This window comes from Condylostylus longicornis, unplaced genomic scaffold, assembly GCF_029603195.1.
Source record: "Condylostylus longicornis isolate FDR11 unplaced genomic scaffold, ASM2960319v2 ptg000003l, whole genome shotgun sequence".
Taxonomy (NCBI): domain Eukaryota; kingdom Metazoa; phylum Arthropoda; class Insecta; order Diptera; family Dolichopodidae; genus Condylostylus; species Condylostylus longicornis.
In genome coordinates, this window is record NW_026577972.1 from 343,968 (window position 1) to 371,678 (window position 27,711).

General features: G+C 27.1%; 1 protein-coding gene across 4 annotated transcripts; it reads right to left on the bottom strand.

The window, feature by feature from the left end:
* Window positions 1-1,040: 1,040 nt before the first annotated feature.
* Window positions 1,041-26,269, bottom strand: LOC129607160 (sodium leak channel NALCN). 4 transcript variants are annotated; one of them, XM_055517937.1, is made up of 19 exons: window positions 26,025-26,269; window positions 24,671-24,958; window positions 22,687-22,806; window positions 21,328-22,169; window positions 21,087-21,199; window positions 20,903-21,013; window positions 20,169-20,297; window positions 19,804-20,061; window positions 18,460-19,737; window positions 18,162-18,284; window positions 16,436-16,774; window positions 15,435-16,185; window positions 14,378-14,677; window positions 14,045-14,239; window positions 13,498-13,939; window positions 4,250-4,523; window positions 3,651-3,813; window positions 3,413-3,551; window positions 1,041-3,341 (listed from the first exon to the last, which is right to left on the bottom strand). In XM_055517937.1, exons 3-19 carry the CDS (start codon window positions 22,784-22,786, stop codon window positions 2,233-2,235), a joined length of 6,666 nt encoding a protein of 2,221 aa, XP_055373912.1. In that variant the 5' UTR covers window positions 22,787-22,806; window positions 24,671-24,958; window positions 26,025-26,269; the 3' UTR covers window positions 1,041-2,232. The 4 variants fall into 4 exon arrangements, with proteins under 4 accessions (XP_055373912.1, XP_055373903.1, XP_055373894.1 ...); XM_055517928.1 differs by having other exon boundaries at window positions 16,436-16,801; window positions 21,328-22,145; window positions 26,025-26,268; XM_055517919.1 differs by having other exon boundaries at window positions 16,436-16,801; window positions 26,025-26,268.
* Between the last annotated feature and the right edge of the window lie 1,442 nt (window positions 26,270-27,711).

Sequence of the window (27,711 nt, forward strand, 5' to 3'; positions counted from 1 at the left end):
TTGGCGCTATAGAAGGATTTAGATAAATTTGAGGACTGGTGTCGAGCAAATGCCTTGCAATTTAATATTGGCTAGTGCTGAGTCTTGCGTTTTTCGCGGAGGAGCAAGTCTTCTGTTGTCCGACATGATTATTACCTTAACGGTTGGTATTGCAGAGGGTGAGCATGACTTTTTGTTGTCTTGCGGTTATGCTTTATAACGGGTTGGATTTCGGTGCTCATTTGAATATGATTCTTGGCAGGGCTAATTCGAAGTTAGGCTTTGTAATGAGGTGGGCTAAAGAGTTTTTTCACTCGTATGTTACGAAGTATTTGCATGTGTCCCTTGTTAGGCCCATTCTGCAGTATGTTTATTAGGTTTGAGCGGCCTTTCGTGTGGCAGATACGAGTATTTCTCGTATTGTATCTGGTAAGAAAAAATTTCTGGGTTTTGCTTTGAGAGGTTTGGGCTTGTCTGATCCATTTAGTTAAAGTAACAGGCGATCGTGATCAATAGAATCGCATAAAATTAATAATAAAAAAATTTGCTTGTTTGTATTTTTTCTTACCTGGCATTTTATTTAAAAAATATATTAATTCGACCATTTTTGAGAATTATATTGTTAGTACTCGTAGTAATAAAAGTAATAGGTGAACATGAATATTTCAAAAACATTGTATGCGAATTGTAATTTAAATGAAGGTAACCAAAGATCATGATCAATAGAAAGTAAATTTCATTAAAAATAATTTAATAAATTTGTCTCCTAATAAGGAAAATGAAAATTTGCCAACAGGTTTTCGCGTAAATGAGCAGTAACAGAAATAGCGAAAAACTTTAACATGCGAGCAAAATCACGATTTGGGAGTAAAAACCGAAACTTATAGAGTAAAGAGATCCCTTTCAAACGAATGAGTGTCTCAATTTATTTAATTAAAAAATAAAATCTTCAGTTTTATAAACAAAATTCATTTGTATTTTCTTAAAAATTGGCACATATTTTTTAATAACGTTATTTTATACATTTATTAAATATACAATATTCATTTCTGATAACTGTAATTATTGTATGTATAACAATTTTGTAACAATAGAACTTCAATTTATTTGACAGATAATTATTTTTGGAATATTCTTAATATTGTTAACGTTTTTAAAGCATGGTGGAAAAGTAATTTTAACAGAACAGTGTAAATAAATGTAAAATAAAATGCAAGTATTTACCTAAAAGCAAACTAATTTGTAAGCTACGTTCATTCAACAATTTAAATTAATTACAATATTAAATACATTTTTTGACACTATTTCAAATTTTATATAACTTTCCAAAAACTATTTGTATTGGGTTTTATGTTTTACTATTTGTATTGATTCTTTCCAAAAACTATTGAAATTTTGGCTTGCTAAAGTTACACAATATTAAGTATGTTACATTTTTTATTATCAAAAATTTGATTTAATATTTTTATTAAAATTTAACTAAAAAATTTGAATTGAAATTAGTGTAATCATTTAAAAATATATATTAATCGTTTTTACCGACCGCATTGTGTATACAATAGGTAGGTTATGTGATGGCAACAAATTTTGCATGTCGAGTTTTCTGTGGGAACGCACTTCTCCATGGTAGGAAAGTGTAAATAAACTATTTTTTGCAACCTGTCGGTCTGTCAGTCTGTAGGTCTGCCTGTCTATCTGACTGTGTGTGTACGGGTGTATCTCAAGTTAGACTGAACTAATTTTGATGAAATTTTATATGTAAGTTTATTTCGATTATGGCATGGATTAATCTACATTTTGAAATATTTCATTCTTCGGGAACTGGACCTTTTAACGGGCCTGTTTCACATTTTTGATCATTTTCAAGTAAATTCCGATTTCATTGAAATTTAATATTTAAACTCAACGTGTTAACACAATAAATATTTTGAGAAGATCAGAGATTTTTTACCATATCTACGGAGCGAATTAATGGAATTTCTTGAAATTTAATATTTGAACTCTGGTTGTTACCAGAAGTTACTGACGAACTTTTCGTATAATTCCGACGGCATAAAATGAAACTCTCCTAAGAACCAAATTAACATTTTTGTAGGTATGTTAACTTAAAGTTTATTAGTTTCCTTAAAGTTGTGAAGAAGTGTTTAAAACGCATTTTTTATAATCTTCTGGAATACTTTTGCTAATTTAGACAATGTACAATGCTAACCGCATCGAATTTGTTTTATTACTAAATCAGAAATATAGCTATAGTTACGTTTCTTCATCGCTACTTTGTGTACAAACTACTTGTTCCGACCACCAATCGTGAACTTCAAATACCATATTAGCTTGTGTATTATATGATAATATTTTATTATTAATATTATTTATATCAAACTCATTTGATAAATTATTATTCCCTAATACACTTAAATTATTATAACCGAATGCTGTTTGAATAGTACCACTTGTTCCTCCGCCAACTGTACTACCAACAACACCAATCCCACTAATACTGCTACTTATACCACCACTGGTCGCTAATAATTGTGGTTGTTGTTGTTGTTGTTGCTGTTGTGGCGGTTGTTGTTGTTGCTGTGATTGTTGTATTTGTTGATTAAATTGATGAATATTATTACGATGGGATTCTGTAACAGCTGGATAATATAAAATATGGGTATTATGATGATACCGATGATTTATTAATTCATTTAAATGTGGTTGTCGTTGTACAATAGATGTTGATGATGATACAGCTTGACATGCAGCTGATGAAATTTGTGTTAAATTTTTCTTTTTATTTGAATATCGATCTTTATCAACGCTACGTGCTTGTGGATCAGATAATGTTGGAGCTAAAAATTTTCTACCACTTGAACTACCAGTTGAATCAGAGCGATTTAAAATTGTTTTTGTTGATTGTTTTCTAGTACGTAAATCAGATGTACTTATTTGTTGACTACTTGTAGAACTTGTTACACCTGTTGCTATAATACCACCAGTTGATACTGATGTTGATACAACACTTGTAGACGTTGTTATTGGTGATACTGTTGTTAATATAGCAGATGTTTGCCCACTAATTCCACTTGATAATATACCGGTACTAGTTGGTGTTATTGAAATTGTCATTTGGTTATTGACAACATTCTCTTTATTTATTAAATTAATAGCGTTATATAAGGGATCGCCTTGTTCTTGATTGATTTTTGTTGTTAAGCCACTTGTTGATGTACCAGTACCACCTGTTGTTGTAAATTGTGGAAAATTCGTTTGAATTTGTTGACGATCACCTGATATTAGTATACCACTTGAACCGCTTGATCCACTGCCACCAGTTTGTCCGATACTACTACTTCCAGAGCTTGGAGCACCGACACCTGCGTGTAAAATTATAATAATGGATGTTATACATGTTATAAAGTAAATGAATAAATAATATTACGCATACCAGTCTGATGTTGCTGCTGCTGTTGTTGTTGCTGTTGTTGCATGGTTTGTGTTTCTTTACCTTTTTCTTCAAAAACATTATCCTTCATTAGCATTTCATTTGTAGCACGAAGACCGGCAATTAAAGAATTTTGTTGTTTCTATAAATAATTGAAAAAAATATATATATATATATTAAACTTCAACTTACAAAAAGTATAATTATCAAAGATATAAAAAAATAAGATAAAAAAAATTACGCTAGCATTTTGCGTTCGTATTTTTTTAAGACATCCTTCTAACCATGTTCGAATAGTTTGTTTAGCCACTTCTTCTTCTATAATATATTCAAATTCTTCACGCGCTAACAACTCTTCCAATTGTAACGCTTTCCTTATGTCAACTGATCGATATGATAGCATACTAATCGAAGATTATTATTTTAAAGAACGTAATAAAGAAATAAGAAAAAAAACGAATATTTTTCTCACAAAACAAAAACAAGACAGAGCAATATTAATAGAAAATAAATAAGTAAAATATTAAAAAAAAATATAAATGTTAAATTTTCTTGCTAAAAGATTGATTTTATCGATTATTTATCAATTTTATAATGCATGACATATTTATGAATATTACAAATTCATGGTGGGAAATAATTTCTATTCAAATATTTTCATTATTTTATTAAGCTTTTTTAAATTAAATTAGAAAATTTAACTTTATATTCCTACATTTTATTAAATATTATTAAAAAAAATAAATTGAATTGAATAAAAAAAATTAAATAATAATTGAAATTTTAATAACTATAAAAAAATCTCTAAATAAATTATTTTTTATTAATTTTTTTTATTACTTTATAACATCATGGAATGTGACATCTTCACCATTATGCAATTTATCTAATTCATAGCACATATACTTGAATAATAAACGATCCTTTTGTGGATCACATTCAAGTCGTCCTTTTAGTAAACGTAAAATAAATTTAACACGCCTTACTGGTATAACGCCACGTTGATGTATATCGACAATATTCCATGTATTTTGAAAATTTCTTATATCGGCATATGATAACAAGGCATCCTCTTCATTTGAATAAAACAGCGAAAAGTTCTCCATGATAATAGCTAGAAATTTGTATATTAAATGGATACAGAAAGAGAAAGATAAAAAGAGAAAGATACAAAAAAAAAACAATAAAGTATAAAAAAATAAAAAAAAAAAACGAAAGTAAATACAAAATAAAAATAACGAATAAATGCTATTGTTTTCTCTTTCTGGTTTAATGAAAAAGTGTTAATTCAACAATTTTTAATTATTTCTAATAATATATAGAAAGAACGAAAACAAAAAATTAACAATAAATAAAAAATAAAATATATTAAATAACTGTAAATTACGTCAACATATACAGCCCTATCATGAATTTCGTTCGTAGCTCTGAAATTCGAAAACTACGATCCATAATGGAGTAATCATAAATAATGTTCGTAGTAAAGATTACCCCCAAAAGTATGCGAAAGAAATAATCACTCGTAACAAGTAAGTTAAAGGGAATAGTCGTATTAAATTTTCAAACTTCAAATTTTTTGTTTGAGTTTGAGTTACTCTTACACCGCAAAAAAGGATATTTTAAAAAATATTAAATAAACAATTGATAATTAAAATAAAATACTGATTTTAACACTCCGAAAAATGATACTGGCATTGGTGATTCATAATCTCTGCGAAAGCAATTTGTGATCATTCAAAAGTCCACGTGGTAATTATATTCGTAATTCGTAGAGTTCTACGAATGGAATTCATGCTAGAGCTGTTCATGTTTTACTGCAGTCTGCAGCTATAAAAATTTAGAATAACTCCACGCTGCTTGTGTTTTATAGGGTTTCTGTTATCTCAATATAAAGTCTATGTGCGTGACTGTTTGATTGAATTCGCGTTTGCAGTTCTAACCAAAATATATTTACTTTATAAATAATTCGATTCCGCGCTTACATCACACTAATGCAATCACTCACCAATATTTGTATACAAAAAACTCCCTTAGCTATTTAAAGTAGATATATTAGCTATCTCCTTATTTTAATTTTTATACGCATAGAAAGAACAGTAGATGTCCACCTAGCGCATAACAGCATTTTTTTCAGAAATAAAGTAGAGGGAAAATTATTAAGCTTTTCAAAAGCGCACAAAACCAATCCCGTCATTTATTCCAGCACAAGAAATGGTAAAAATGGTGTACCCATATTATAAAAATGAAGCGTTTTCAGTACTTAATTAATAAGCTAGAAATTCAAGCTGCGTTTTTACTATGTCAGCTTCTAAGTTCGAAAATGTTCATTATTCGAAACAAATCATTATTAATGTTTCAAGTCAAGTAAGCAAAATTTTTGATTGACTTAAGTTAAGCCGGCTTTAAGTCAAATAACATTTATATAGACCTAAAATAGGCTTGAAGTAGCCATATACACAGTATGATGTAGTATATGCATATAACTGTGTATCTACTATGCGTATGTACAATATAATATTATATCAAATTTTAAACTCATAAATATTGCTTTCATATATTCGAATGTTTTGATGAAAAATCAATTTTGTTTTTATTAAAATAAAAATTACAAAATTTTTACCAAATTTAATTTAATTTTATTTCAGTTCGCTATTTTTGATACGCTCGTTTATTTACAATATTTGGTTTAGTTTGAGCTTGGGGGACTTCCGACGTGTCCATTCAGACGTGTAATTAAAGTTCTATTTTAAATCTTAAATATCTTTTTTTTTCATCATTACAGTTCTGCAGATCTAACTAAATTACTCTATAAGTTTTTTCAAACAAAAATTCTTTTGCAGTATTTAACGTAAGAAAACTAAAATTCTTTGCAGCATTACCAAAAAAGATGTGACTCCTAGATTGTTCACGAAAACAAAAATTTTCAAATTACTTTTTCTTTTAAGAACTTATAGAAAATTTAAAAACTCTGAATTTAAAAACTCTTTCATAATACAAAATGAATAACTAACGAGAAAAAATAGAGTTGACCGTGTCAATTCTGGGATACCCGTACGAATTTGTTATCCTATGTGCGAGTTATGAATATCCTATAGATGACTATGGGGCAGACAATGACTTTAAGTCTAACATTAACCCTACTAATATATTTGCTTGTGTAAAATTTCAATATCATATCTTTTAGAGTTTCTGAGATATAGCCAAATAAATTTTGAAGTTGTATGACAGCTACCCGAACCACTACACCGATCATATCCGATTTAAATAGGGTTCTGGCACTTATTACAATAAATCATTTGTGAAAATTTGGTGAACTTAGCTCAATTAGTTTTTGAGTTATAGTTGGGACGGACGGGCGGAGTCAGAATTTGACGCTGATCAAAAACATACACTTGAGTCTATAGCTAAGATCGTTATTTCTTAGCGTTACAAATGGTAGGGCAAATTTAGTATACCCTTCGAACATACGTTCGTACGGGTAAAAAATTTTTCACAGTTCGTTTACAGGGTCATTAATTTTTATTGCTAAAATTAATTATATTTCAATCACATGCAATTGGTTTGCTTTGAATGCATAATGAATTATTGTTCTTCTTATGCATTATAAATTACAAAGAAAAATTAATCTAAAAACTAATATTTTTTCAAAGAAAATATTTAATAACAAATTTTAATTTTTCAAAAAAAAATATAATAAATAACAATTGACATGTTTGCGAACACCTGTATACAAATTCCTGCACAAACATACATAAGTATGTACATTTTTGTCATATACATACTTTTGCCGTAATTTATTAATTTCATGCACAATGTATTACCCCGGTATCAAGCCTATGATGGTGTTTTATGTTAAAAATTTCATAATTTAAATTCAGCCAAAATGCATCTCAATAAAACCAATCAGTGCAAGAAAAAAAAAACAAAACAGAGGAGCTCACTAGTTTTCAAATTTGGCTTGGATACAATGATACTCAAATCTGCTAAAATGCCGAAATTGGCTACATTTCATTGTTCTATTTTCTTTAGTTATGCGAAAAAAAAACAAAAACTATAAGAGGCAAGAATAGATAGGGTTCTCATGTACGATTTCATATACTCGTAACTAACTAATGCCATATACAATATCTATGTATAGAATTACAACATATGGATATACAGCGTGTTTCGCAAATAAGGTGGTAAATAATTTCAGGGATGATTTCTTCATTAATTTCCAACAAAAAATGGTATTTATGTATGTGGTAAAAGTAATAAAAAATTTGTCACGATAAACAAACGCACAAGTTCTTGAAAAAAGCCATGCAAATTATGAAAAGCAAAACTGCTAAGAGAAAAACTTTAATATTTTGTTCTGATTTTTTGTTTAAGGGGTCCTAGGAAATAGAAAAAATAATTTAAAAATTTTTGTTCTACGTGAATAATCTATGAATTATATTATTTTTGGCGTTTACATCCACACTAATGCAATCACTTACCAATTTATGTTTAAAAAAAAAACTCTTAGCTAAAAGAATTAAACAGTTTATCTTCTCAATTCCTGTTTTTATACACATAGGAATTATTGGGAGTGGTAAAGTGTACGGAATACGATGCTTACTTGCTTTCTTATAATGTATTTTTAAAGGCGCACAATAGCATTATTTTCGTATGTAAGGTATAGGGAAAAATATTAAGCATCTTGAAGCTGCACAAGAGCACTTCTGTAATTCATTCCAGTACAATTATAAAAAGACAAATAATACTGAAAAAAATATTTTAAAATTGTAATTAATAATTGTCAATAAACGGAATAAATATAAATTATGAATATTTCATTTTGTCATGTCTCTATAAATTTAAAAGACATAAGTACATATTTCCTATCGGTAATAATTTTATTTCATAAAGTATGAATCAATATATGTACATACATAATGTATATACACATTTTTTTTGCAAATTGCTCTATTTCTTCATTATCTAATACATACTGTGTATGTACGTGTTTATATATATGTACATTCGAATGTTTTTATGAAAAACTAAAAATTTTAATAAAATAAAAATAACAAAATTTTTACCTAATTTAATTTAATTTATTTTAGTTCCCAATTTTTGATACATTCGTTTGTTTACAATATTTTGTTTCTTTCTTGCCTATACAACTCTATTGCCATCTATTTCTTAATAAAATTGAAATATTTCGAAAATAGTGGAAGTAACAAGCAAAATAAAACACGAGTAGAATTATTCATAAAACAGACATACTTTGGTTTTCACAAAGATCTGTGATGCAAAAGATCTTCTATCCAATCGATAGCAAGTACTATTAAATAGATTTGCCCAAATATGTACATTTTGAAGATTTGCTAAAAATCAACCTTTCGAGATCTTTAATTAAAGTTCAATTTTAATTCGAACCAAATCAGATATCAAAAAAACAAGCTAATGACATTTAATTAATGCGCCAAGTAGATAAATGTAGATTTAATTACAGCGAACATTAAAATTTTTTTCTTATGGAAGTGGCGTTAAGATGCGTCGTCTATTAAAGAGTGAAATACTGCTTGTGAAGTGAAAATACTGCTTTTAAAATACAGTCTATGTATACCTATCACATTATTAAAATTATTTTCATTCATATACGGAACTATTTCTAGGATTGCATATATTTAGGATGAAAGATTTATGCAGTCTTTGAAATAACGCAAAAATTAATAAAAAGTGGGTTTATCATAATGCTCGATAATTGTGTAAGCTAAGAAAAATAATTATATTTTTTAATGTCATGGAATTTACCGTTAGCTTTTTGCGTTTATAGAAATTTGAAAAAGCTACCGGTTTCGGAAATATAATGCGTCAAAAATTCAAATTTTACAAATTTCAAGAGGCGATAACTAGGGTGGGGGGGGGGGGGGGGGGGGAGATGGAAAAAAATTTTCTTCGAACGAAATGAAGCATTTATTAGTGTCTAAAATCCCTTAAAATTTCAGGCTTCTAGAGGCTGGGGTCTAGAAAATAAACGACATCAAAAATTTGGAAAAAACGGACTTTAGATAACGGTAAATTTTAAAGGCCATTTTGTTTTTTTAAAGTTCAGAAATAGTATACCGCGATAGCAGAAGCAAGCCACTGTGTTTTTGCGTTTGCAAAATTTGAAAAATGCTTATAAGGTTGGCTTCACTGCAATAAATAGTTAAAAAATGCCGTTTTTACGGTTTTAGGGGGGTATAAGTTTAAGAGGTGGGGAGATTTTGTTCAACAGAAAAGGGTTTCTAGTAAAGATCTATGCAAGTATTAAATTTCAGTTTTCTATCTTCAAGGGTGTAGAAGTTTTGTAAACAGACACACGGACAGACGGACGACCGGACGGACGGATAGAGTGAAACTAATAAGCAAAAATAAGTTTTTAGCACTTTTTCAAAAAATTTTTGGAAAAGAGCTAAAAACATTTTGGTAGCAGCAAAAAATTTTAATATTGAAGATATTTTTGTATGTAAAATTTAAAAATTTTAAAAACGTATTTTGAAGTTTTGCACAAAAAATAATCTTCATTTGGAAGATAAATCTTCACTTTTAGTAGCGCTGTCGACAGCATAAATTTTTCTTCTGTTTTTATATTCATATCCCTTATTAGTAGAGAACTTATTATTTAGAGAGTAGAAAGTCATTATTGAGATTACGTTAGATTTTTTGTTGGCATTTGCTTTAGTAGTTTTATTGCAATGCAGTATTAACTAAAAGATCTTCCGCAGTCAGAACTGTAACGCGAATTCAACCCTTATGTATTCGATTGCGGGTTTTATAATTTCAAAAAAATCTTTTTATAATTATGAAAATAGAACAAATAAAGCAAAATACGGCAATAATTATGTATAAACAATTTTTATTGTAAACTAAAAAATTAGAATGCTAGATATTAAAAAATTAAATTTAGTAATTATTTAAAACAAATTTATATTTTGTTTATATACTTGGCAAAATTAAAAAAATACTTATACACACTCAAGTAGTTATTGCAAAACTAAAAGTTGCATGTCTACCTGAGCTCTTAATTCAAATAATATTATTCTGTATAATTTCATTTTGACATTTCTTTAATCTAGGAAATTTTTTTATTTGTTCTGTTTTCAACGTATAAACTAACTTCGAAAACGTCATCTATAATTACTCTTTTGTTTTAATGTTGTATTTTTGTTTGTAGTATGTTTGTATACATCAGGCATGTCAAACTCATTTATCGTCACGGGCCGCACAATAAAAAACTTAAACTACTAAATTATACTCAAATTTTGATTTTTATCATCAACATAAAAAGTGATAAAAAACTTAATACGGTCATACAAAAAAATATATAATCATTTTTTTGAAGAGGTTCAGCAATGTTTTTGGTTGAATTTAATTGACAGGTGTAATTTTTGATATTGATTGAACATGTTGATTTGTTAATCTTGATTTTTCAGCCGCTTTTTTTTTTTAAATATCGAAAACAATTGTTCACACAGATATGTGCTTCCGGACATGGCTAAAACTCACTTATTTAACAGTATGTTAATTGATTATATCTAATAGTAAATGAAATATATAGGTAAATAATTATAAAATTTAATAATTTCCACTTCTATAAATTTTTGTTTTAATACAGAGTCGCATAGCTTTTTGATTTCAATTTTAAATTTGCATCAAATGTTTTAATATCAACAGAAATAGGAAAAGTAAACAGGTTAAATTCATTTTGACATCTTAATTTGACATTTTAAATTTACTTAACTGGTCTAGTTTTTACAAATATAAGAAAATTAAACTGGTTCAAATATATAAGTATTTGATTTATAGAACTGTCGCAGAACCTTCGCTCTGGTTTCAACACTTTCTTACTTAAATCAATCAATTTTAAAATCAATATTTTTGTCTGTTTGACATGCCTGGTATACATAATGAGATGATAACAACTGCAATTCTTACAATATTTATTAAGAAAAAAGCCAATTAAATACTTCAAAATTTCAGTAATACACTGTTATATATTAATACACAATTCACATTGAGTATTATTATGTATATGTAGTTATATAATGTTACTGTTATTTTGAAATCACGGATACACTTTTGATAAATATTTTTGTTCTGTAAAAATAAGTTCTTTTTTTTAAACAAAATTAACCATTTTGAACGGTAAGAAGACTTCTTTTTATTTATATTAAAAAAAATTTATGATAAATTTAATTCAAATGTGAAAATATTATTATTTATGAATATTATAAAAAAAGGTTTAAAATCTTGTTGCATTCCTTTCAAGAGTTAATATAAGTATGTAGCACTCCAAACGTAATAGTAAAATCAATCGTATAACACTATTGTAACACACCAACCTATTTTGCATATATGTTAATAATAGATCATAAAACAAAATTTCTATTTAAAAAAAGCTACTTCCAATAATCATTCCGAATATTTTAGAATATTACATAATATACTTAACCTGACGAATGCAGTGTTTATTATTGCAACGATCCTTTAACCGAAGGGTCTATATACTATAAAAATTATATTCAATACTATATAGCTTAATATATCTATTACATATAAAATAAAAAAATGGTATTAGCAAATGACATGTTTGCATAATATTCAATATTGAATACCAGCAATTTATTTAATCAATAAACTTAAATATTAAATATGAAAAAAAAAAACATGGTGAGCTCGTCACCCACCTATAGTTAAAAACCCAATGACGCAAGAAACTGGGGCACTGATATCTACGATATCATGCACGAGCTCTATATTCCTTTTGGGAGTGAAGCAGGAAATAAAACGTAAACGCTTAAAAGGAACACAACAATTAATATCATATGAGTCCTGACATCCAAACTGCAATAAGTACTAATACATATCTTTACTACCCAATTCAACATAATGGCACTTTTAAGCTAAATTGTGAAAAATATGCAGTATATTATTGCAATTTGCATAATAAAGTGCATGTAAAAAAAATACAATAAAATGAAAAAGAGTACAATTGTTGCAAAATTAAATTCAAAATTAAAATAAAAAGTGAATTACAAGAAATAATATTTATATTGTAGGGGATTTTCTATAATTCAGACATGCACTCAAGCTTCTAAGTTAAATATAAGTAAAAAATGACTTAAAAAATAAAAAAAAGTATTTAAAAGACAAAAAAAAAACAAAGAAACCTTTATTAGAATTTCGAATGAAAGAATGAAGAATAAAATGAAGAACTTTCGAACTTCTATTTGTTTTTCATTTTCTCATTGAAATTTTTCTTTTTTTTATTCCATGCGTATGAATGTGTGCGTGTATGTATGAATAAAATGTATATTTATAAATATAGTTTTAATGTGTGTATGTGTACATACATACACCAATGTAAGTAAAATTTTTTTTCCAAAATAAAAATAATATTAACATAAATTTAGGAAACTTTTGAATAAATAACAATGGGGGCTTATTCTGAGAATCAACCCACTAAAAGTGATAGTGATAATAATCGTAAAAAAATCGAAGTATATTACTACGATTAATATCACTATCTCAGAAAAACTTCGATACTCAGAATACTCAGCTTCAATTTTCTAGAATATTATAATATTGAAACGGAGGAGAAGTTACAAGAAACTTCAATCTGGTATAATTTAATATTCTGCAATATATCGAAATCTATAAACTTTTAAGTGATAAGGCACATGTCCGTGTGTTGCTCTGTATGAAGCAAATTACAAATAAAATGGTTAATATAAAGCCTCAATTGCACTGCTTTACAATTAACTGACTATTCTGTAAACTCTTCTGCAATTGGAGATATCACTCTCAACGTTTTTTTTTTCGTTTTTAAGAAGCTTTTTTTTTTTTAAATTGGACAGCAGACGGATAGCAGAAAAATTGAAACTAAAATTGGTATTATTCCAAAATTTAAGTTATAACATATGGAAAAAAATTTTTACTATATTTTTTTAACATATCTGTATATGTACACACACATGCACACACAGATATATATATATATAAATATATATCTGATATATATATTTATATATATATATATATATAATTTTGATTTTTAACTTTTTTAATATACATACCCACAAGTAAATTAAGCACAATATAAGTTATGATCACATAAAATGTACAAAAATATATTAAACTTGCTGTAAAATTTCCACAATCAGTTTCCCAATAATTTGTTGCCATTGTACAATAAGGTGGTTGAACCATACAATCATGCATAATTTTGTTCCAATCTTCACCGGTAACAATACGGAAAAGCATAGCAACGCCCGTAACTGGTGAGCCGAAATTAGCGCGCCTTCCGATACCCTCACCGTATTTAACAGTGCCAAATAATATTGTACCAGCAAGCGCGTAAAAAAATACTAATAAAAACATACCAAATATTATAAAAAATGATTTACAAACGGATACACCAACAGTTAACATTAACATTTTGAGAGTTGTATGCTTTCCGGTTATGGTGAAGAAACGCAAAATTACAACCATAAAACCAATAAAATATGATAGATGGCTCTATAGATAAAATATTTATATATATATATAAAATAGAGAATAATATTTTTTGAATATATTAAATTATATAATATATAGAAAATATAAAAATATTAAAAAACATACCCGTAGAATAGTTTGTAAAAATATCCATACAACACCGGCAACTGTTACTAATAAATCATAACGATTTCTTCTTGATTGCCAATAACCTCGCGGTGTAAATGCAATATTTTTCATAACAACTTCAATAACAAATACAAATGTTAATATTGTACTCAAGATTACTAAACGTTCTGTATGTATTTCATCTTTTATCCACTATTTTCAATAAATATTTTTTAAAAGAATAGAAAATAAAAGTTATTGATATTAGTTATTGTAAAGTAAAAAGTTTTGATGAATTTTAAAAATAAGCAATAGTTTTAAAAATTTTCGAAACTAAATAAATAATTTTACCGTTATTGATAACAGCATACTATTAATAAGTACAACAACAGCAATAAATCTTTTAAAAGTTATATTTTGTGTTATATCATATGTAAATGCACGAAATTTTCTTCCATCCGGTCTTGGTGGCAAATGCAGTGGCTGAGCAATTTTTAAACGTTTCTTTAAATCGCACCATCTTCTTTGATCGACTGTTAATAAAGCAGTTCCTTTATTTTCAGAATAATTTGCAATAACAACACCAACAAATAATGTTAATCCGATCATACAACCCAAAAATATGTAAATATGAATGTAAATTGCATGAATCTATTAAAAAAGAAAGATAGAAGAGAATTTTAATTTTAATTTTTGCTCATAAAATTAAAAATTACTGTAGAATTTTAACAATGCATTTCACCGAAACCATCATCAGTGTTATTTGAAATATAGAGACTTTTTTTAAAACAAACTAAAGTGAATTGTACATGATTGGTATTTAAAAATAATAATCAACACACTTGCATTTGTTTGATATAAGAGTTACGTGGGAGAAACCCGTGAAATTATGGCATATATAAAACATTTTAAAAAAAAAACCGATACTTTAAAGAAACCAAAAATAGGTATTTTTTTCTAAAGCATGATTTTCCGAAAAGTTTATTATTATATCATTTCCTAACAGAACTATAGAATGGGATTTTAAATAAAAATTCGGTAATTATTGTTTAAATATTTCTAGCCACTAGGTCCTAAAATTCTTTTCTAATACTCCTGGTGCTCGTCATTCGGAAATTGCTTGGGTTGCCGTAACCCGGAAAGGTTTTTCAATCATTTTCACTTTTCTATCTCTCTATTTCTTTCCTGAGCTTTTTTTAAATCGTTAGAGCCTAGTTCTGCTAAAAATATTCGATTCTTGAAGAGGTCTACTTGAATCTACATATATCTCGATTTGCTTAAAATTCATGCGGACCTTGAATCCAAATATTGCACTGAAGCCTTAGTTTTTAATCAAGTTTTTGATTAAGAATTCAGTATTTAGTATTCATTTTAAAACTTAATTTAAAAAAAAATTGTTTATGCATACCGGTCCGACAGCTTTGATTAAAACATCTCTAACATCCAACCATCCTTTAAATGATAACACTTCAAATAACGTTAACATCGCATCACCAATATTATCAAAATTAAAACGCCTTGGATTTGCCCATACTCTTGGTACTAACATTGATGGATATGATTCATTATTACCTGGTACTAATTTCATTTTTGTTACAAATACACGCCTCATAAATACACCAACACAATCTTCACGTTTATATATTGTTGGATCATTGCAACGTGCTAACCTACCACCATATAATTGCACACCATAACTAGCGAACACAAACATTAACAATATTAGTAATGTTGATACTAATAAAATTTCTTTAAAACCACGACATAATTCATATACCACTTTACGCATATGTGGTACTAATGTAAAAATTCTTAATGGTCTAACACAGCGTAATATCATCAATAATTGTGCTGTACTATTTGTACCAACATTTTTTGGCATCCAGCATAAAAACAATGTTGATACAATATATATAAATACGTCTAATACAGATGCAACATCTTTAATATATGCCTTTGGAGTAAAAAATAATCCATCAGCTAAAATTTTTAATGCTAATTCTAAACTCATAAATATAACAAATGCATATTCAGCTATTTGTAAACCAGGATGTTCCATAACTCTATAAAATGGTGTTTCAAACATCATTGATATACAAGATAAAGTAGTTACAAATATCATAACCCAATCCAAATATGTAACAAGTCCCAAGAAATTACTAAAAAGAAAAGAAAAATATTATTAAATTAAAGATGTATTTTAAAAAATCAAAATAATTATAAAAAATTGAGACTCAATTTTACAAAATGTTAAGTTACTCGTATCTTCACATATGTACAAATTAGAATTATTAATGAAATAAAATAGAAGATAGAGTACTAACTCATATATGATCTAAGAATTTTTAATTCAATTTGCATAATTGTATATATATGTTAGATGCAAGTATATAAGTATAAGATACTTACTGTAAACTTTTATATTGAACTTTACGCTCTTTTCCAGTTAAAGGATCTTTCAATCTTGCATCATAACGTCCATGAACAATTTTTTGGCATATTTTTCTAAAACGCGATTCTCTTGGTACCAAAAATAATGGTGTATCAAAAAATGGATGATTTTCACGTAAATCTTCTTCACGTTGATTACGTCTCATTTCAGCTTGTTGCCTTTTGGCTTGTAATAATTTTATATCTAAATCATGTGGTCTAGCTCTTGACGATGTTACACGTGATGCAGCGCCAATATCCCCGTTTTCCATTAAATGCTCGTATGTTTGTTTTAATTTGATTGAACCAGATCTAACACTACGCCGAATTGAACGAGAACCGAATCTGTAATGTCAAAAGATTGGAATTTCTTTTTACCCAAAAACAAAAACTACTAACCATAGAACAAACTAGTAACCAAAACTAAATTGTATGCTTTTTCTTCTTAATATAAAACAATTGTATGTGTATAAATAATTTTAACGCACATGTTTTGTATTTAATGGATGTAATATTATATACAGTTTGACACCGAACTGGTTTTAAAACTCTCAGGAAGTTTATTCATTGACATTTTTTTATGAAAAAAATTGTACGAATAAGCAATAAAAAGAGGGACGGCCTTGACTGAAATCAAAAAAATTAGACTGAACAAAATATCCATAAATGTTTGAGAAAAAACTTGCGAACAACACATTGCTCCACCTTGAACAACTTCGAAACCGTTATGGATATTAGTCAGGTAAACTTAACTATACCTAAGGTTCTAAGTTCAATCATGCTTCCCTCTCTCTTCTTTACGAGCGGTTTTTCTCTAAAAACTCAAAGGAATTATTCCCCCAAAAGTTTGAACACCTGTTTCGAAACAAACTGTATAGCAGAAATTAAAGTAGTCAGCATTTCAAACAAACAAAAAAAAAAAACTAACTTACCAAAAAAAAAAATTTTTTATTTAAAATGCACAATTTTTTGATTTATTGTTAATTGGAGAGCATTTTCCAGTATGTCAAATTCTTCTATTGACTTTTGTCGTAATTCCAAGGCGTCATGACGCAATTGTCATAAGTCGCACTAAACGTACTTCGCCAATGCAATTGACAACCATTTACCATTTTAACGCAATGATTGTCAATTCTTTGACAAACTGGGAAATGACCAGATAAATATTACAATATAATTATTAAATTTCTAATATTCTTCTAACAAACAAGTTTCATTACAAAATTTCATGCTTTCACATAAATGCTAAAATTTCTAATAACTTGAACTTTTTGTTTTTTCATTGGTGGTTTTTATAAAAGTATTCTTTTAAATATATACGAAAATATTTTGTTTTCGGGCATATGTGTAAATTTTAAACGAAATTACACATATATACAAAAAATTATTGTATTCAAAATTAGTTGTGTTTTAAAAAGGCAGTGTATAAATACGAGTACTCTTGTAAAAACCACAATTCTATATAAAATCTATTGAAAATTATATATAAGTATCTTTATTATATAAATCATTATATATACGATGCATATTTATATACAGTGGAACTTGTGCAACATCGAGCTCTCCTATTCCAAAATAAGTTTTGAGTACAGAACAACACAAATGTTAAGAATGTTATTTAGGAGAGTTCGAGTAAGAATAGTTTTACTGTATACTTTATACTACAAAAGTATCATTTTTTTGGTAAATGAATTGGACTACGTACTTTTTTTGATCCACACGCCATGGCTTTGTGTGCGTAATAGTTCCTTGTGGTTTAAGACCTTTTCCTCCAGTAACTGGCAACATTGCCGAATCCCCAAGCATTAAACGTTGATTATTTGAGTCACTTATACATATATGTATATATAAAAATAAATTCTTAATATCATAACATTTCTATATTGTAGGTATTTAATAAACAGATTTATGGTCGAAGGCAATATACTTTCTTTATATGTAAAAGTACTTATATAAAATTAGGTTTTATATACATATATATTAATATTATTACTTATACTTACTTTATAATATGTGTTATTGCTAATTTTCTTAAACTGCTACCCGCTGAACGAACTTTTGGTGTTTTATTCATAATACGTACTGGTTTTTGTTTACGAAAAACAACATTTGATTCCCAACATTCAGACATAGTACGTCTACCACCTTCTGTTATTAATGTTGGATCATCTGTTTCCATTTCGATAACAAATTGTTTCATAAATGATTCACGAACTTTTGGTAAAGTAAAATCAGTTGGTAATTTATGTAATATTGTCATTTGTGGTGCATCCGGAAATTTTTCAAATATTCGTAAACGAAATGGTAATGTCTCTTTTATTTCAGCACTTTGTTCACGAAATTTTAATTGTTTTAATTTTTTAATATCTTCATCTAATTCTAAATTATCTAATATAACAGCAACGAATAAACTTAATACAATTAATGTTACAAATAGATGGTATAATATAAAATAAACAGCAACTAATGGCGTTAATGTTTTACTTGTTCTTATCATTGTTTCATCCATAACTTCAACCCATGCTTCTTGTGTTAATATTTGAAACATTGACATAAATGCTTCAGGAAATGATTCAAATTTTGTAAAATCACATAAAAAACAAAATAATTGCATTGATATCGATGAACTTATTATTAATAAACACATTGTAAATATTATTAATGAACCTAATTTTTTTCCAGGACCAAATATTTTATATACGAAACCTTCTAACATTGGTGATGCTTTTATTAATCTAACAACACGTAATACTTGAAAATATGTTAAACCAGATAAATATAACATTGGTATTATATGTAATGTTGTACCAATTGATAATAATAATTCAAATTTATGAATTGAATGCTTAAAATATCCTCGCCAGCCCAAACAATATATTTTAAATAAAGTTTCTAAATCTAGGAAAAATGTAAATGCAATTTCAATATAATAATAATTTTCATAGAATATATGTCTTGGTCTTCCATCATGTTTAAAGCTCATTGATGCTGTTACAATTCCATTTGCTAATATAACAGTCATAACTAACATACGAAAATATGGCGATCTTAATATAGCATGACATGCTTCTGGTGCTAGACCACCATGTTTATTATCATCAATTGTTACTAAACGCCATCCAGTATCATTTCCATCTAATATTTGTGATGCAGCACATTTTGTTATATGACCTCTAGCACCCCACATTTGTTGAAATTGTACACGTATTTCATTAAATGTTTCCGTTATAACAGCAATAAAAACATTTTTAACAAGCCAAGCTAAGAAAAATATCATTGTGCTGAAATGAGAAAAGAATATATATATGATGAAATAGACAGTTAATTATTTTTTAATATAAAACAACCTAAAATAGAATGCAGCTCTCCATGCTGGTAATGAATCAATAGCACGATACATTATGAATACCCATCCTTCTTGTGATGCTGCCTGGTAAACGGTAAATATACTTGTTGCAATATCTTCGAATCCATTGAATCCAATAACATAACTACTAAGAAAATCCATTTTCATACATTTCATACCAGGTGGACATTGATAACCAGAATCCGGATCAGTTGAACAGAATGTATCTGGTATGGCTAAGGAATTAATTGTTAAAAAACTGTTCGCGTACATGAAAAGGAAAAATAACGAAATTATAAGATATATGTACATAAATATAAAAAATTTATACAAACATATGTATACTTGTTTTAAATATAATTTTACCTCTTTTGCGTTGTATTTAGAACACAGTGATTTTTTAATTCTCCAAAGAATTGAACACCCAATAATCCGTATAATGACATAAAAAATAAAAAGAATAGTGTTACATTGTATATTTGTTGACTTGATCTCCTGTCAAACGAAAAAAAAAATAAAATAAATTTAAAAATTTAATACCGTTATAGTTAGTTATTAATTGCTACAAATATATAAGTTTGTCAATTGTCAAATGTGTGACAAATAAGAGATCGAAAATTATTCATTATTATTAAAATTATTCATTAACCAATTTTAATCGGAATGGAAGCAAAACAAAATGATATTTTAGTTTAATTAACATATTGAGTTAAAATTTTAAGTTTGTGAATGCCTGGTAAACAGTAAATATACTTGTTGCTTGTAATACTTAGTCGTAATAGAATCTTATACTTCTAATATTAGTCGTAATAAATCCATTCACATTATTTAACTATGCTGATAATACGAGTATGTGGTACTTACTCGTAATCGTTTTGAAAAGCGTTTCACTTCGGGTATTCGGTGCACATATGTCGTAAAAATTAAAGGAAGTAATTATTATAGACGCGAATCCTGACATGTGATTTTATATTTAATAAATTTTAACTTTTTACAGGCAAAGCTACAATAATTCCATTTTATAAAATTGCAAAGCGAGTATCGATTTACATTTAAAAAAATATAAAAAGTTTTAATATTTATTTTTTTTTGATACTTACTTAAATATTTGATTGATTCGACTTTTTGGCATTGAAAATTTTAAAAATACTCTTAAAAATCTAATCATTATTAAAGGTCTTGGTGCTCTCATTATGCTCAAATATGAAAATCTGTGAAAGATTGACAAAAAAAAAGAAATACTATTGTACATCTATAGTTTTTTTTTATTATAAAAAAACTTACTTGGGCACAATTTCCAAAACTTCAAATATTTGTAGTATAATGGATACCCACAAAAAAAATACCATTGAAGCATCAAATTGACACCAATGATCTGTTAAATATGCAACATCCCCCTAAAAATTCAGAAAAAATAAAATTAATGTAACGACCGTTATTATACGTACAGTGAATTAAGTTGTTATTATAAAAGTTTCGATAATATTATACTCATATATCTAAAAATTGTATATTAGAAACTTACATGCAAAACACCTCGTATATGCATTTTTGCTATCATTTCTGATGTAAATAATATTGTAACAGCAGTATCACAAACGAATGTTACATATTGTAATGGTGGATAACGTTCAAATGTTTTGGGTGTATTTAATGATACAGAAGTTAATGATACTAAAGCACAAAACCTCATCAAACGTCTTACCCATAATTTATTTACCCATTCAATATCAGCTGATTCATTTAATGATTCTTCTGGCCCATAATCAGCTAAAAATGGTTCGGTACCTTTTAAACTTTGTTTTCTACCTAACATTTTATTACCGATACCAGTTGCTATGCCTAAGCCAATTGGTGGTACACCAGATATTGCACTTGATGGTACCATAGTTGCACTTAAACCACCAGCTAAACCACTACCAGATGATAAATTAATTAATGGACCTGTATTTGTATTACTGCCACTTGGATTCGTTGAACTAGTAGCAATTGTTGCACCACCTCCACCACCACCAGTACCACCTCCTATTCCGCTTGTACTTACAATATTACTACCTGTTGTTCCGACTGTTATAGCACTACTAACACCACCCGAACCAATACCACCACAAATACCACTTGAACCGGCCATTATGTTACTAATGCCACTATTACTTGTCAAATTACTAGTAAGACCTCCACCACTTCCAGATGAAACAATATTTGAAGATTGTATAATATTGCTGTTGTTTCCTGATTGTGTATTACTTGCATTTGCTGTTGAACTTACTATACCAGTAGTGCCACCAATTGTTACTCCTATACCACTAGCACTACCTGTACCTGTGGTATTTGATGTTGGCCCTATCATTAATGAGGATGATGTTTCTGTCATTAAAATTAATATTAATATTATTTATGATATTTGCTATTATAATTATAACTATTATATAATACAAGTAATTGAAATTATTCGTAATTTAATAAACTTTAGGAAGTTGTGCAGAAAAATTCGGCGTTGGTTTTTTGAAAAAAATTTAAAAACCTGTTGATGCAGAAGTTATAGCAAATTTTTATCAAATAAATTGAAGCCTTTTGAAGTACTTTTACGCTATCTATCTATATACATATGTATATGTAGGACGTTTTGACGCGTCGTTTAGGGCTTCAAAAACAGGTAAAATTTTGAAAAAAAAAAATGGGTAGAATTGTTAATGGCGTTCAATAAGAAATCCAGTACGAGTATAAGATAAATATAGATGTCAAACAAAGTTTATTGAAGTAGCCAGTGAGAGAAGGAGGCTTTAGGAAACGGTATAACTTATTAAATTGGTATATATAAATATGCATATATATTGAATATATAAATAAACTTTTAGAGAAAAAAGTCAAAAAATTTATTTACCTGTATTTATGTTAGTCAATAATATCGGTTGATTAATGCTTCCATATCCAATAGTATTGCTATTATTCGTATTATTGTTATTTATTGAAGTGGCCGCCATCCGTTTTGATAACAATTTACCTACATTTTCGTACATATGTATATAAATATATGAAATATTTACATAAAAATTTTGTATTTTTATATTTAAATTTTCTTATTATTTATACATTCTATGCACTGAGAAAAATTTTAATTATATTAGATATTTTTATAACCAGAAGAAACACAAACTATATCCGAAATCACGACAACCACGCTTTATAGCTAATTTTTAAATTAATGTATTTCATACCACTTTATTACCGAGCCCGTTGTGTATACAATAAGGTCGGTCATGTGATGGCAATAAATTTTGCATATCGTGCTTTCTGTGGGAACGCACTTCTCCATGGTAGGGAAGTGTAAATAAACTATTTTTAGCAACCTCTCGGTCTGTCGGTCTGTCAATTTGTGTGTGCATGCGTGAATCTCAAGTTCGGCTGAACCAATTTTGATGAAATTTTATATGTAAGTTTATTTCGACTATGGCACGGATTAATCAACCTTTGGAAGATATCAGGCGTCAACAACTAGACGTTTACTACGAGCCAAATATACATTTTGGCGTATATAAAGAGAAATAATCAACCGATTTCATTGAAATTGAATAATTAAACTTAAGGTGCTAAAACAATAAACCTATAAATCTTTTGAGAAGATCAGGGTTCGGAAACTAATCTGAGAGCCGATTTTACATGTTTTACCATATCTACGGAACGAATTGATGAAATTTCTTGAAATTTGATATTTGAGTCGTGGTTTTTAGCAGAAGTTGCAGACAAACTTTTTTTATAATTCGGTCCAAACAAAATGAAACTCTACTAACTGCCTAATTGACATTTTCCTAGGTATGCTAACTAAAAGCTTATTAGTGTCCTTAAAATTGTAAAGAAGTGTTTAAAACGCATTTTTATAATCTTTTGGAATACTTTTACTAATCTAGACAATATACATTGCGATCAGTTCAAATTTTGCTGTGCTGATCACATCAAATTTTTTTTATTTTGAATATAATTCAAAGCAGTTTTAGAAATATAATGTTTACAAATTAGTTATACTTTTGAGCCGTTTATGAAAATTAATTAACTAGTTAGAATAAAAAATATTTCTGAATGGGCTACAATAATGTCGTTTTTAAATATGAAAATGTCTCAAAAGTGTACACTATATCTCATATTTTAACATTACTTTATATATATTTTTATATATTGATATATTTATATTTTAGTATGAAAAGTAATATTATGAGTAGCTCTTTGCAATATCTATAATTACCTTTTTGCGATAATTAATATTTATTTGGTATCTCTACTTCATTTAAATTTTTATATATTATGATATAAATTTATGACATATGTATATGTCATCAAATATGAGTTGTTATATTGCAACAAGTTTAGTATCATTTCCATGGGACATTACAAATAAATTCGTTCTTATTTGCTAAAGTTTTTCTTTAAATACCGATAAACTTGTGTTTTTCAAAACATTTTTTATTTAGCTACATTTTATTTTGAAAAACAAAAAGCACTATTGTCTGAAGAGCGAAATTGCTAGCTTTATTTTATCCATATAATTGAAATAATTATAGGCCGTTTGACTATAAGAAGCATTGAAATATGTTTCATCATATAAAAATAAGAATTATTTCTACTTTGAGTAAAAATGTTTCGAGTTATGAAATATTTTATTTTCAAAGCAAAAATACGACTTTCGAAATGGTTTATAACCAACTTAGATATGCGTTTTTCTTTCAGTGTATGTATAATTATAAACTTTAATAATCAAATATGGAAAAGAAAAACGACATAACTGGAAAAATTTGAATTCTTTAACTTATATAAAATTATGACAGAAAATATATTATGTGCATATATATGTAGATAAATAAAACTTAACTTACCATTTTTTTAATTAATATAAAAAATTATTTATAAATTTTCTTTTATTCATTGGTTTTGACCGAAAAATCTCAATATTTATTTGAACTTTTATATAAGACTTTTATATGAACTTTTATATTTATTTTTTATTATTAATTTTTAATTAATTTAATTAATTAATTTTATCCTTATAAATATTATCATTTTTTTATTAATATATTAAATTTTTTTTATTATTATTATTCTTATTATAATTTCTATTTTTGCATTTTTGAAAATAATTCTTAACTTTGCGCAGGTATTAAAAACTGTATAATACACAAAATGAATAAAGTTGGATCAAACCAATGGTTTGTATTGTAGCACTTTTCCCTTCAACAAGTGAAAATATTGCTTCTAAAAACAATCTATGTATATCTACTACACTATTAAAATTTTCATTCATATACGAAACTATTTCAAGTATTGCATGTATTTAGGATGAATGATTTATGAATAAAGCAAATGGTTTTCAAATTTAGGATGAATGATTTCGGAATAAAGCAAAAATAAATTTAGAGCAGGGTTAATATAATGATCGATTTTAAGGATTAATTGTGTGAGTTAAGAAAAATAGTTATATTTTTTAATGGCACGGTATTTACCGTTAGTTTTTTGCGTTTATAGAAATTTCAAAAAGCTTGCGGTTTCTGAAATAAAAGGTGCCAAATATCCAAATTTTACAAATTTCAAGAGGCGATAACTTGAGAGGAGGTGGAGATGGAAAAATTTTCTTCTAACAAAATAAAGTATTTATTAATGTCTAAAAGCTGCTAAAATTTCAGGCTCCCACTACCTGGGTTGTAGAAGAAAAACGATATCAAAAATTTTTAAAAAGGGGGTTTTAGATAATGGTAAATTTTAACGGCTATTTTGTTTTTCTAAAGTTCAGAAATAGCATACCACAATAGAAAAAGCCAGGCACTATTTTTCTGCTTTTGCAAAATTTGGAAAATGCTTATGGTTTCACTACAATAAAAAGTTCAAAAATGCCGTTTTTATGGTTTTAGAGGGGGGGGAGATAGGTGAAAATTTTGTTCAACGGGAATGTGTTTCATGTAAAGATCTATATACATATAAAATTTTAGCTTTCTATCTTCAAGGTTGTAAAAATTTTGTAAACAGACACACGGACAGACGGACGGACGAACAAAGTGAAACTAATAAGCAGTTTTTTTCAAACATTTTTGGAAAAGTGCTAGAAACGAAAAAAAGGGACAAAAGCAAAAAATAAAAAAGGAGAAAAATTCATACACTAAGATTTATATAAATGTTGGTATATAAAGTATATATTTTTAACAAAACTGTTATATAGAATCTCCTGTATATACGTACTTTGTATAATATTCGTTTTGCTACAAAACAATATATCAGTCTAATAAATATGACATAAATGAATAGTTGAGAGTTAGGAGTTACATTTATACATAATAAGCATAATATACATTCATTCCGGTAGATGGCTTTTTATAATTATTTTAATATTGAAAATCGCCAAACTCTCTTATAATGTGTATTTAGATTTATGCAACATTTTTTTTGTCCTTCTCCCGTATTGTATAAATAAATATTTTCCGTATAAAAATCTTAAGCTGCATTTACTAAAATTAAATGTATTATGTATGTTAATAAAATGTTAGGGATGTCACTTTTAAAATATATAATTTATATAATGAAATAATTTCCGTATAACAAAATATACAAAAATGTTTTTCTTTTCTTTTAAAAATTAGTGATTATTCCAATGCATTGCTGTTGCATGATTAATTCACAATACACTTAAATATTTTTGTTTAATGATAAAAAGCATAGCAAATTCTTTTTTTAATTATTATTTAAAAATTTTGTTCAACTAAACACAACTAAATATAAAAAAATACTGTATTTAGATTTTATCAAAATGAAAATCTATAATGTCAATTATATTTATTCAATAATATTGTATATAAATTCAGTTATACTTTTAAAAACAAAGGTTTTATATGAAAATGAAGTTTGTAATGTCAACTTCTACTGAAATTTACATTTTTATATCATAAACTTTTACAAATTTGTTTACGTTACAAAAATAATATGAAGTATACAAGGAAACAAGAAAGAAAAAGTTTTGCTATTTTGTTTAAAAAAACTTGTATTTTATTTTCTTTTGAATATTCATGCGCATTGCATAATTTCAGGCATAACTAAGGTATACCACTACATACTTACAGATAAAGTTTCATATACAAATAGTTACACAAAACTTTATGTGTCTAGTACGTTTTGGTATATAAAAAACACCTGTGTTGGAGAGAATAAAGAAAAATCTAAGTAATAAACAGTGTTGGGTCTATAAGTCTAAATTAATAATGATTGATTATACAAAAAATGCAATGTCGTATACAATCCCAAAACTTCAATATATATTTATTTATGTTAAGTGATTATATATATTTAAAAAGGATTATGCAATCACAACGCGATTCATGTTTGTTCTTCTTCCTCTCTTTTTACGTAAAATATTTTTCTATTATCGAACATAAAATATTTTTTGGACTTTATTTTTTAAATTATGCAATTTGTTTTTTCCAGGAATGTCGTAATTTTTGACAAGATTATGTCAAAAATAAAATAATTCTTGTGATTATGTCATACCCTCATTTTTAGAATAATTTAAATCAAAACTCAAAACAAAATTAAAATTTAAGTTTTCAAAAATTTAGGCATTATAAATACCAATATATTTACTGATATAAACATATTTTTGAAATTTATTACGTGATTCGTGGAATAAAATATAAAAAAAACTTCCATTCTTTTTTGGAGTTGTAGTTTAATAGCATCACTTCTCCATGTAGAAAAAAAATCAAAGATCGTTATATTTAAACAAACAATATAACCGTAAAAAAATAAAGTTGAGTCAAACCAATGGTTTGTATTGTAGAAAATACTACTTTTAAAAACAATCTATGTATACCTAACCATACTGTTAAAATTATTTTCATTCATATACGGAACTATTTCTAGGATTGCATATATTTAG